This window comes from Lonchura striata, chromosome 37 (genome assembly GCF_046129695.1).
Source record: "Lonchura striata isolate bLonStr1 chromosome 37, bLonStr1.mat, whole genome shotgun sequence".
NCBI lineage: Eukaryota > Metazoa > Chordata > Aves > Passeriformes > Estrildidae > Lonchura > Lonchura striata.
This window is the reverse complement of record NC_134639.1, coordinates 2,091,180-2,103,377: the sequence shown is the minus strand read 5'-3', so window position 1 is coordinate 2,103,377 and position 12,198 is coordinate 2,091,180. Positions and strand designations below refer to the sequence as shown.

The window sequence follows — 12,198 nt, the reverse complement described above, 5'->3', positions numbered from 1 at the left end:
TGGGCTGTACTGGGAGGGACTGGAGGGGCACTGGGACTGTACTGGGCTGTACTGGGAGGGACTGGAGGGGTTCAAGGGGCTGTTCCCGTCCCCTCCCATTGGCCGAGGCTCCCGCCCATCACAGCATCCAACCAATCAGCGCCAGGGATCGTGGTTTTGAGGGCGGTGCCTACAGTCAGCGCCATCTTTCCTTTTGCCTACATCTCCCATCATGCCCAGCAAGCCAATAGAGCCTCATTGGGGCCGGGACTACAACGCCCGTCATGCCCCGCGTTCCACAGAACCCCGGTACCGCCCCCATTTGTCCTGTAAGTGCCCCCCAGACCCTCCGGGATCACCAAGTGCCCCTCAGCGCCCATTCGGGACCCCCCAAAAGCGTCCTAGGATCCCCTGAGTGCTCCCAGCCCCACAGATGCCCGGTACAGCCACTTCTGGGAATTCCTCTCCTCTCATCCCCCGCGGCCCCAGAGCCCCTCAGAACACAGTTCCGCGCCTAAAATTCCTGCTGCGCCCTGCGCTCTAAGAAACCCGGTTAAATCTCCCCAAGCTCCCCCCGAGTGCTCCAGAGCCCCCGAGGACCTCACGTCGTGGCTCGGACGCAAAAGTGTCCCCCGAATGCATTCCCGGTCCGCAAACACCACGTCCGAGGCACTTCCGGGACTACAGCTCCCATCATGCTCCGCGGCGCACGCCCAGCGCTGTTCCAGCCGTGACTTCATCTCCCGTCATGCCCCGCGCCCCAGCGAGAGCCGCTGTCACCGAGCCTGGAACTCCCGTGATGCTCCGCGGTCCCGTTACACTCCATTGTACCCGCGCCTACAACTCCCGTCAGCCCCCGCGCCCAGCGAGCCCCGCCCGAGCCCCCCTGGTCTCCCCCGGACCCCGAAGGGCCCCAAATTCCCCTCCCTGACCTCCAGGGCCCCCCTGGACCCCCGAGTGCTCCCCCGGACCCCGAACTGCCCCTCAGAATCCCTGAGTGCCCCTCCAAGCGCCCGCCCGGCTCCCCCAGGTGTCCTCCAGACCCTCAAGTTCTCTCTGAATTCCCTCCCCAGACACAAAACTGCCCCAAATGTGCCCCAGAAATGTCTCCATGGACCCCAAAGTGGCCCCTTTTACCCTGTCTGAGAAAATAATACAAAAAACTACAAAAAGCTTAAAAACAGGAGTTGTAGCGCAGAGGACAAAATCAATAGCTGAAAGGGGTCAATGAATTAATGAAGGGAATTGTGATACTTAGAACCCATGACCAAAAAATTTTTTGTTTCCTAAAACATATACATTTTTTGTATAAATTTTAAAAATTACGTGTTAAAGATACAGAATAATATTATTAGACATAAGAAAAAATAATTATAACTGTATTTATTAATTAACCTTTATTTATAAAGAAAAATGCACAATTTTTTAATGCTTTGGGCTGTCAGTCTTAAGCAGGCCCTGTCAGACATGGTGAGGCTGGGGGTGAGGAGCAGCTTGTCCAAACAGGGTCAGCCCTCAAGGAGCTCATTCTTCTCCATGCCCAGCCCTGCTAAGGAGCCATTGAGCATCAAGATCACCTGGGAAATGATTCTGTCAACTCTTCTCTGAACAGAAAAATAAAAGAATATTCATGTGATGAAAAAATAAAAAATCAGGAGGTGGACTTTGAAGTTTCCCTCCTGAACAGAACAGCAAACTGCACAATCCCTGGAGACTTGAAGACAATGGAAGGAAGACAAAGAGCTCCTGAGGGCTTTCTGTATTTTAAGGATCCCCAGGGTGGATGTGGGGCTGGGTCCAGGAGCCTCAGGCACTGAGAGAAGGATGAAGAAGCTGCTGAAGGAGTCAGAAGCAAAACTCCAAGTTGCTCGGAGAATCCCTGGTCCCCAGTGAGGGCAGGGACTGCCAAAGGCTCCCCAGGCACTGGAGAGAGCAGATCCTGGAGGCCAGGACTGCAGGGAGCCCAAGGCTCAGAGCAGGGAACTGCAATGCTGAGCAAGGCCTGGGCTGGCTGGGGGAAGCAGAAAGGCCAAGCCCTGAGCCCAGCCTGGCACAGCAGGGCCCGTCCCTGACGGGTGGCTCGGGGCTGTTTGTGGGGCAGGGGGATGTGAGGGGCAGCAAGGACAAATGCCATAAACCTGCAGCCCCTGCAGCCTCCTCAGGGAGGGCGAGGGAGGATGTGAAAAATGCCAATCACTTGGTTTTTAAAATTTTAAAAGTTTAATACTAATAAAATGGTTATAATAATAATAATAATAATACAATTACAGTAATAAAGTTTAGAGTTAGGACAATTACAAGACACTAAAAAGCAAAGAATTATGGATGTCCGGGTGCTCTCAGACACTAAGTGGCAAAAAGCATGCCTTGTGAACAAAGGAATAATGTTACAAGCAACAGCCTGTTGCATATTCATATATCTCATCCATGATGCATAAATTCCTTGCTAATTAAGAACATTTCTGCTTTTTGTCAACTTCTTCTCCTTAATCCTGTTGGTTCCACAAAGATGGAGAGAAGGCAGAAGAGTGTTTGTCTTTTCTGATAAGGAGGCTGTGACTTTTTATGGGCCCCCTTCGCTGACATCTCTGTGTGAGGAGTTTCTTGATTATCTCATCTTCCTGCTTGAGCTTTTAACAAATCCTATATCACAGAGTTTCTATTTTAACATTATGTTGTAACCTAAAGCTACATTTAACTCACTATGTAAGAAATTAATACAGCATAACTTTCTAACATGACACATATAATATTCATTGTAACATTTGCAAAAAGCCAATCATAAAATATGCATTTTTCACAGAGAAGCAAAGTGCAGCCCCTCACAGGGAAGTTCCTTCTGTGGGGCTCCCGAGGCGCTGCCCGAGCCCAGGGACAAAGGCCTGGGTGCCTCTGGCCCTGCCAGCCCTGCCCAGCCCTGCCCATCTGTCCTGGGGCTGTGTCCCCTGTGCACGCTGCTCCTCTGCCCTGGCCGGCTGCACTCGCCCATCTCGCTGTGCCCCAGCATTTCTCACCCAGCGTTTCTGTGCCCTCCCTGGGCTGCCTGCACCCAGCGCTGCCGGCTCCTGGCACACAGAGCCAGCCCATGACCCAGCCCCATGCTGGGACACCTCCAGCACCAAAATTCTACCCTGGCAGGGACTTTTCTTCCTCCTCAGCTCCAGGCTGAACCTTCCAAGCTGTGCTTTGGGCAGGTTTCCTTCTCTTCCCACTGCCAAGGAAAGCTCTGTCTCCTGCTGGTCACAGACAGGGAAGGGCTGGTGGGAGATGTGGTGGTCAGAGACTGTTTGGGGCACAGGGGCCATGAAATTACTGAGTTTTTAAATAGTCTGTGAAAGGAGGGCCATCAATAAATCTTCTACCCTGGAGTTACAGAGAGCAGACTTTGGCCTATTCAGGATTGATTTGGGGAGTACCAAATCCGGTACTGATGTTTTAAAAGGAAACAGCCCTTAAAAACCAAGGATTCCAGGAAGGATGGACACAGTTCAAGAAAGAAATGTTGAAGGAGCAGCAACAGCCTGTCCCTCTGTGCCAAAAAGTGAGCTAGCAAGGAAAAAAAATGGCCTGGCAGGTCATGGAGCTTTTTCCAGGAACTCAGGGGAAAAATTAGGGTGCATCACCTTGGGAGGGAGGACCAGGAAACTCAGGACATGCTTAAGAATGTTATTAGGTCATGCAGAAAGCAAAATAGAGAGGTAAAAGCTCAATTACAACTTAGCCAGGCCACTTATGTGAAGGAGAATAAAAATGTTTTTATAAATACATTAATGGCAAAAGGAGCGGTAAAGACAACCTCCATTTGGTGGGTCAAAAAAAAGGTTCCATGAGGCCTCTGGGTGCCACAATGAATTCCTTGGTGCTGCAGTGTCATGATGGAGCCCTGGTGACACAAGATCCTGCAGTGTCACCAGGGACCCTTGGCTCCATGGGCACCACAGTGTGACAATTGTTCCCTCAATTCCCAGAGTCCTTGCAGTGGAGCAATGGCCCCTTGATTCCATTGTCCCCAGGCTCTCCTGCTGGGGAAAGCAACTGAGTGATGAAGCATTTGCTGCATCTGAACACTGAGATCCATCTTGCCCCCTCTTTTCCTTATTGCCATTGTTCCAACTGCACATTTCTCAGAGGATAACCAGGGATTTTGGGACAAAACCACATTTTTTTGATTGGGAATGTCCCTGGGGTCCCCATTACACCAGGGTGAGGTCGCTCTAGAGCAACTTCTTTCTCTCCTGGCAACCTTTTTCCTCCTCCCCAACCTCCTCCTCCTCTGCCTCCTCCTCCCTCTTGTTACCTTCATCCCCACTGTTCAGAGCATAATTCCAAGAGAAAAGCCAGTGATTTTGGGGCAGAAAACTGCTTTTCTGAGGGGGAACCTCCACAGTGGTTCTGGTCCTGTCAGGGCACCCTTCCTCCCTGTCCTCCTCCTCCTGCCCCGCACTGAGGGCACACCTGAGCTTTGCCCAGAAGAGGGGCCGCGCAGGGAGCTCGGAGGGCCAGCGCAGGTGTGTGCGCCGCAGCAGCACACGGCGCATGCGGTGGAAGGCCGAGAGCTCGGCCTCGGGGATGTCCTCGAGGAAGACGAGGACAAGGACATCGCGCAGCTCATCAAAGAGGCGATAGCTGGCCATCTGGATCTCCAGTGAGCACCACTCGCTGCGCAGGTACCCGCGGCTCACCACGCACACCGTGTGCCGGCTGTTGTACACAGCGTCCACGATGTTGTCCACTATGGCGCGGCCGGGGCGAAAGTCACGGTGGTGCAGGCAGAGCCGCAGGGCTCCGCGCTCCAGCTCAGGCACCAACTCCTCCAGCACCCACCGCTCATCCCCAGAGTTGTAGGACACAAAGGTGTCGTAGGCGTAGCGCCGCTGCTCCCGCCGCCAGTGCCCACGTGCCCACGCGTGCAGCAGGAACAGCTGGTAGCGCAACCGCCAGTACCCACGGTGGTACAGCAGTGGCAGCACTAGCAGCAGCAGCACGGCTGGTGCTGTCCCTGCAAACAGGTACCGCCCCATGTCCAGGTAGCACACGCGTGTGTCAAAGGAGTGCAGGTACGTGGAGGCCCCACCCGTCTCACCGCAGGTGTAGTTATACAGGTAGACCACCTGCACGGGCCCACCTTCCAGCCAGGCAGGCAGCCAGGAATTGGCACAGCTGCAACTCAGCGGGCACTTGCGCAGGTCCAGATAGCGCAGGGCGGGGAGGCGGGTGGCCAGAGTCACATCCAATGTACGCAGCTCGTTCTTGGCCAGGTGCAGCTCCTGCAGTCGTGTTAGGTTGCCGAAGACCTCGGGGCCAAGGCTGCGCAGTCCTGCACTCTCCAGGTTCAGGCTGCGCAGCTGGCTCAGGTTCTTGAAGACGCCGGCAGGCAGGTGGCCCATCCCGCCGTTGCTGTCAGCCAGCGTCAGGTTCCGCAGCTGTGCCAGGTCATCGAAGGCATCGGCAGGGATGGCCGAGAGTGAGTTCTGTGCCAGAGAGAGTGAGCGCAAGGCACCGAGGCCCTGGAAGAAACGTTGTGGGACTACACGCATCCCATATGGCTGCTGTGCCTGCAGATTCAGGTCATAGAGGTTATGCAGGTAGCGGAAAGGCGGCAGCTGCTGCAGATGTCGGCTCAGGTAGTGCAGCGCGTTGGCACGCAGGTCCAGCACACCCAGCGTCAGCTGCACCGGCTGGAACGCGGCCGCTCTCACCTCCAGCAGCCGGTTGCGGTCCAGGTAAAGTCGGCAAAGCCGCGGGAGGCCCTGGAATGCCTTGGCTGCCAAGTGCTGCAGGTTGTTCCCACCCAGGTCAAGCATCTGCAGCTGGTCAAGCCCCTTGAAGGCGCCAGGGAAGAGCACGGCCACGCGGTTGTTGCGCAGGTTGAGGTCTCCCAGCTGGTGCAGGTCAGCAAAGGAGCCGGGCAGGAGGTCAGTGAGCAGGTTGTTGTCAAGGCGTAGGTGCCGCAGGTCGTGGAGTCCACGCAGCGCTGCGCGGTCCAGCCGTGCCAGCCCATTCACATCCAGCCGCAGCTGCCGCAGCGCCGGTGCATTGTCAAAAGCACCCGCACCAGCCACCAGGATGCGGTTGAAGCGCAGGGACACGTTGTGCAGCTGCCGCAGAACTGGGGACCCGTTGCACGATGGCAGCCGCTGCAGCAAGTTGTGCTCAGCCACCAGCTCGCTCAGCTCTGCGCGCTGTGCCTGGTTCAGCAGCCGCCCTACGCAGCCCAGGTGCCGCAGCTGGTTGCCAGATAAATCCAGGGCACCCAGCACCGGACACTCAGCCAGAGCCCCATCGGGCATTGCTGTGAGCCCCATGCGCTGCAGCTGCAGCCTCTGCAGCTGCTGTCCTCTCAGCTGCTGGCACAGGTATTCCAGGCCGCTCGTGCCTACCTGTAGCCCTGACACGTCCACCTGGTGCGGGGAGATTCCAGGCACACGCAGCAGCTGCACTACGTCCAGCGGGTTCCCAGCCAGGTGCAGGTATGTCAGGTTGCTCAGGCACAGGTGAGCGAGTGGTGCAGGGTCTGAAATGTTGTTGTAGGACAGGTCAAGCTCACGCAGCCCTGAGGGCATCACCCCAGGGGTGGCCCCTGAAAGAGCTCCCAGGGAGTTGTTGCAGAGGTGCAAGACCCTCAGCGTGGGTGGCAGCCCCGGGCCCAGTGTCGACAGCATGTTTACACACAGGTCGAGCAGGTCTAGGTGCGTCAGATTCCCCACAGCCATGGCCACGGGCTCCAGTGCTTGGAGCCGGCCATCCCGCAGCCAGAGCGTGGTGAGTGCGGCCAGTGGCTGGAAAGCTCCGGGGGCCACTTTCTGTAGCGGATTGTGGTCCAGCCGCAGCGTGCTCAGATTTCCCAGCCCAGAGAACACACCCGTGGCCAGCACTGACACCTTGTTGTGGGCCAGGTCTAGGTGCACCAGTGCTGACAGCCCCCAGAAAGCCCCTGGGGCCAGGCGTTCCAGCTGGTTGTGGGTCAGATCAAGGGTGTAGAGCTGCGGCAGGTGGGCAAAGGCACCAGGGGGCACCTGGCGCAAGATATTGACAGAGAGGTTGAGGAATGTGGCAGTGGAGGGGAGGTCGCCCACTGCAGCCCCCACGGTGCTCAGGAAGCGCTGGATGCAGCGGAACAGACCAGGGTCCCGCGGTGCCTGGATGCAGTTGCGGAAGCCATAGGGAGAGACCCCTGCAGGCACCACCACCAGTGTCACCAGTGTCACCAGCAGCGGGGTGCACATCCTGACTCACCCTGCAGAGATCCTGGATGCAGTGAGAGAGAGAGGAGGAGGAAGCATGTCCTTGGTACCACAGAGACCACGCTCAAGGCCCACACTTGGGGCTCAGGGATCCCCACCACCCTAGGGATCCCCTTGTGAACCAGAGACCCCACCAGCATCCCAAAGACCCAACTCAGGGCCCAGTGACCCCCCATCCACACCCCAGAGACCCAAACAGAACACCGGGACTCCCACTCTGTGTCCAAGGACTCCTCATCCCCACCCCAGGGAATCACATACATACTCCAGGGACTCCCGTCAGGGCCCAGAGGACCCCCCCACCCCCATCCACAGCCAAGGCAGACACACTCCAGGGACCCCCACCAGAGCCCAGGGACCTCCCCTAGGGCCAAAGAACCTCCACACACCCCAAGGACCCCTTGCCCCCCACGGATTTTGGGCACCCCCCTGCTCCCCGTCAAGTTCCCACCGTGCCACTGCCTCTGCTTTGGGTGATTTTGGGGTTAGAAATGGGAAGTTTGGGGTATCGCTTTTTGTCACCACTGCCCCAACCACCTCCCAGTGACGTTAGTGGGGGAGGCCCCTGCCCAGACGGATTTAGGGGTCCCCAAGGGGCTGGCAGGGCTACGAGTCTACACAGCTGGGTCACCCCGCCTCGGTGCAGACTCGCGGAGTCTGGGGGGCCCCTGGGACACCCAAGCCTCTTCGCCCCGGCCGCGCCGTCCCCCTGCTGCCACGTGCTGCTCTTGGTTCCTCTTCCCCTTCCTCAGACTGAACCAGCTGGTTTTGGTTCCTTTGGGGAAAATACTGGGCTGTACTGGGTTATACTTTCTTATACTGGGCTATACTGTACTATATTGGTCTACAGTGGGCTGTGCCAGTTGTACTGAGTTATTCTGGACTCTAAAGGCTGCTAGTGGGCAGTACTGGCCTGTACTGGGCTGTATGGGCCTGTACTGGGCTGTACTGGTCTGTACTGGTCTGTACTGAGCTCTAATGGGCTCTACTGGTCTGTATTGGTCTTTACTGGGTTGTACTGGTCTGTACTGGTCTGTACTGTTCTATACTGCTCTGTACTGGTCTAGACTGGTCTTTACTGGTCTGTACTGGTCTGTACTGGTCTATACTGCTCTGTACTGGTCTAGACTGGTCTTTACTGGTCTGTACTGGTCTGTACTGCTCTGTACTGTTCTGTGTTATAAGTTGAGGCGAATAATTTGATTCAGCCTGTTAAGATCAATTAATAATTTTATTCATTACAGCAAGCGATAGCAAGCAAAACAGCGCTGGGTTCAGCTGTGAGCCTGGCTCCGCCAAAAGCTGACAACCTTTCCTTCTCTTCAGTCCCTTTTTATCTTGCATGAGTGGGGGTGATGAGTCTCGTTCCACCGTGGTTATCAGTCCCAGGAACAATGGGTTTCACAAGTGGGGTGGTGTGTCTCCTTCCACTGCGGTTTATCAGTTTCAGCAACAATGGGTTTCCACTGCGGTTATCAGTTCCAGCCAGTCCTGCAAAATCTTTCACAATCTTTGTTTGTGGTTACCAGTCAAGCCTGCAAATTCCATGTCCCGACTTCCCCCCCTTTTATCCTAATTTCATACTTTTGATGAACAAACAAGTCAATGCAGTTTCTCACAGTCCCCCATTCCATATTTTATCATTTTGTTCATCAAATAGTTTTATTTCTTGGTGGGCTAGAATCAAAGTCTCTTCTACTTCAGGATCTCTAGGGATAGTTTCATATTTGGCTTTGATTAGCATCAGGTGTGCTGCTTCCGATCTTCCTTTTACTATTTCAATTACCTTGTTGAATATACATGGGCCAAATGTTAATCCTAACACTAATAATATTAAAGGACCCGCAATTGTAGATAGCAAGGTAGTTAACCAAGGGGAGTGATTAAACCAGGTCTCATACCAGCTCTGCTGGGCCTCCCTTTCCCTTTTCCTTTTCTCAAGTCCTGCTTTCAGTTTTGTCATAGTGTCTCCTACCACCCCAGTGTGATCTGCATACACACAACATTCTTCCCGGAGGGCCACACACAGTCCTCCCTGTTGTAAGAATAGAAGATCTAGTCCTCTTCTATTCTGCAGAACTACTTCCGATAAGGACCTTACTGACTTTTCCAATGCTGATATTGATTGTTCTATACGTTCCAAATCTTCGTCTACAGCAATCCTCAGGGAATTAAACTCCTTTGTTTGTTTTACTAGGGAGGCTACTCCCGTACCGATACCTGCTCCCCCTGCAAGCATTAAAAGTGCGACTGTAAGTGTGGTCAAAGGCTCTCGTTTTTGTATGTGGTGTTCTGGGATGTTTTGTACATTATACATATATTCGTTGGGGTGATAGATAATTTTGGGAATCACAGCCACCTGTATACAATAGTCAGAGGTTTCGTCAAATATTTCTAAGGAAATACAGGGGGTGAATCCTCCTTTTGAGCAGATCCACTTGGTGTTTTTAGCGGGAACTAGCCATTTAGCTGGAGTATCTTCCCGTTTAGCTTTAGTAACAGTCTCACATAAATATTCCAGGTGTGTGGGTACTCTGCCAATACATCGTCCCCTCCCCGTTATTGAAGCCAAAGTCATTCCTTTACCCCGGGAATCTTTCCAATTACATTGCGGGGGATTGCTACCATTAAGACATCTTGCCTTTTCAGATATCCCTACAGCTTCGTAAAATGGAGGCCTAACATCAAAGCAGAGCCAACAGCGTTCTGTTAATTCTGGCTGAGTAGCATTTAAGACTTTATATACTCCCTCCATTAATTTCCAGAGAGTGTTAAACCGGGAATCCCCACTTGGCGGTGTTGTAGGAGTTGTAGTTTGGTTATCCGTTATCAGGTTCCTAGCTGTTAAATCCCCAACTATTACAGGACTAGGGCCCACTGCCTGTGTGTCTGCTGGTACAGGCCCTTTCTTTATGGTAAATACGCTCCCTCTGTCTTTTCCAGGTTCCCAATACCGAAAGCCCCATGATCTTCCTACCATCCATCCTGGGTCTGTGGGCTCAGTTATGTTTAAATGCACAAATTGGCAACTCCCTTTCCACCCGCCCAAGAAGGCGCCACTAGAATCCTTTTGTGGAGGGGTACACCCATAGGGTCCCCATGATACTTTAAGAAATTTATCTCCTGCTGCTTGCCAGTCTGAGGCTATTGTTTCACACCCCCAGTACCCACAGAAATATTCTCCAGGGTAATTGCAATACCCCTTTCCTGGGTTCGATGCTGGACACATGTAAAATCCTGCGGTATTAAAACAGGGCTCTACAGGGGCTAGTTCACATAACTGTGGGATAAAACTAGGGGGTCCGGATGTTATCTGACTCCGAATTACCCTGCCATCTATTCCGGTTAGCGTCCACTTAAAGGGCTGGTGCAGAGCCGGGGAACCCTCCCCTTTATGTATGATACAAAGCACTAAAATACTTATAATCTGCCAATAAGGGTGGGGTCCTGACCTTGTTTTTACTGCATAATATCCTGTTTTCCCTTTTTGGGTTTGTTACCTTTTTGGTGTTTCAGAGGTAATCAGACGGGTCGTCCAGGGGAACCTAGTACTCGGTTGGCAATAGTTGGAGCATTTCAGCATTATTCCATTGCGGGGGGACCTGGCTTTTTCCCCTCTGCCTCACTCGCCGACCCAGTTGCTTCGAGCCGCGAGGTGAACCATCTTCTCGGCAGCAGTGGTACTCGCCTGGGCGTCCCTTCCCCTGTTCCTGCCTAACCTTGTACTGATCCCAATTTTTATCCTTGACCGGGGGTGGGTTGCACGGGACCCCCTTTAGTTCCCTCCGACAACACCCTTTTATAATTTGGGCAACAAATGGAGTGGGTTCGTTAGTATGGAAACAAAAGTTTCCTGGATGCACTCGTTTTGTGTATATTTTCCACCAATCCTCAGACTCGAAACGAACCCACTGATTTTCCAATTCCCCTAATTTTAACACAATTTTGGTTAACTTTCGTTCAGCCTTATAGCATTCTGTACAGACCCCAGTTGGCGGCCTCCCCTTTTGGCAATGGACCCACCACCGTTCTTGGCAAACTTTACATGCAAAGCACACAAAAGGATAACAATCACAATCTACCTTATTACAAATTATCAAATAATCACTAACAAGCAGGTAATCATATCCCTTTTGTTCCCCTTTGTGATCAACTTGAATGGTACACACAGAGTTCATCGGTTTTTCTTAATGGTAACCTTCAATTCCCCAGGCAGGCTGGTCACTTTCCACTGGTCATCTGTGGTGATCGGACCTTTAACTCGACTGGCATGTGTCCACCCCTTCTCGGCTGTCCGTATCGCAGTTCCTGTGGTAAGCAGAACAACAAAGGGGCCTTCCCAACGTGGGGTTAAAGAATTTTCTTTCCAGGATTTAATAAGCACATTGTCCCCTGGTTTGATTTTATGTATTGTAATGTCTAAAGGTGGCCTCTGTGTCAACATCCATTTTTCCCTCAATTCCTGTCTTCGGCTCATAATTTGTATGATATAATGCTTAATTTGGGAATCCTTCAAGCATGGATGGTCTGTAGGGGCTTCCATATCATAAGGCATTCCAAATAGCATTTCAAATGGGGAGATTCCTACATCAGTTCGGGGTTGAGTTCGAATATTTAATAAAGCCAGAGGCAAACATTTTACCCATGACATCTTGGTTTCTAACATCAACTTCGTCAGTTGTTTTTTTATTTCCCCGTTCATCCTTTCCACTCTCCCTGAGCTCTGTGGATGCCAAGGAGTGTGATATTTCCACTGGGTTGCTAAGGCCGTTAAAACATCTTTTGCGATTTTAGAAGTGAAATGAGGTCCCCTATCTGAGTCTAAATATTCAATTAATCCATATCGGGGAATAATTTGTTCTAGTAACACTTTTACTACGGTATTTGAGGTGGCTCGGGCAGTAGGATAGGCTTCCACGTAATGGGTCAAATGGTCTACCAGTACCAATAAATATTTATACCTCCCCACTTTTGG

General features: G+C 52.7%; 2 protein-coding genes across 2 annotated transcripts in view; one reads left to right on the top strand and one right to left on the bottom strand.

The window, feature by feature from the left end:
* The window catches only part of LOC110469521 (uncharacterized), a 612,305-nt gene that overhangs the window by 19,568 nt on the left and 580,539 nt on the right, over positions 1 to 12,198 (top strand). The gene's annotated exons all lie outside the window — the stretch shown is intronic.
* On the bottom strand, positions 1,488 to 7,693 carry LOC144247979 (uncharacterized; the record flags this gene model as incomplete). The annotated part of the gene is made up of 3 exons (XM_077789779.1): positions 1,488 to 1,583; positions 4,359 to 7,153; positions 7,675 to 7,693. Coding segments are annotated over 3 exons (2,910 nt in total), but the record flags the coding sequence as incomplete, so codon positions are not given.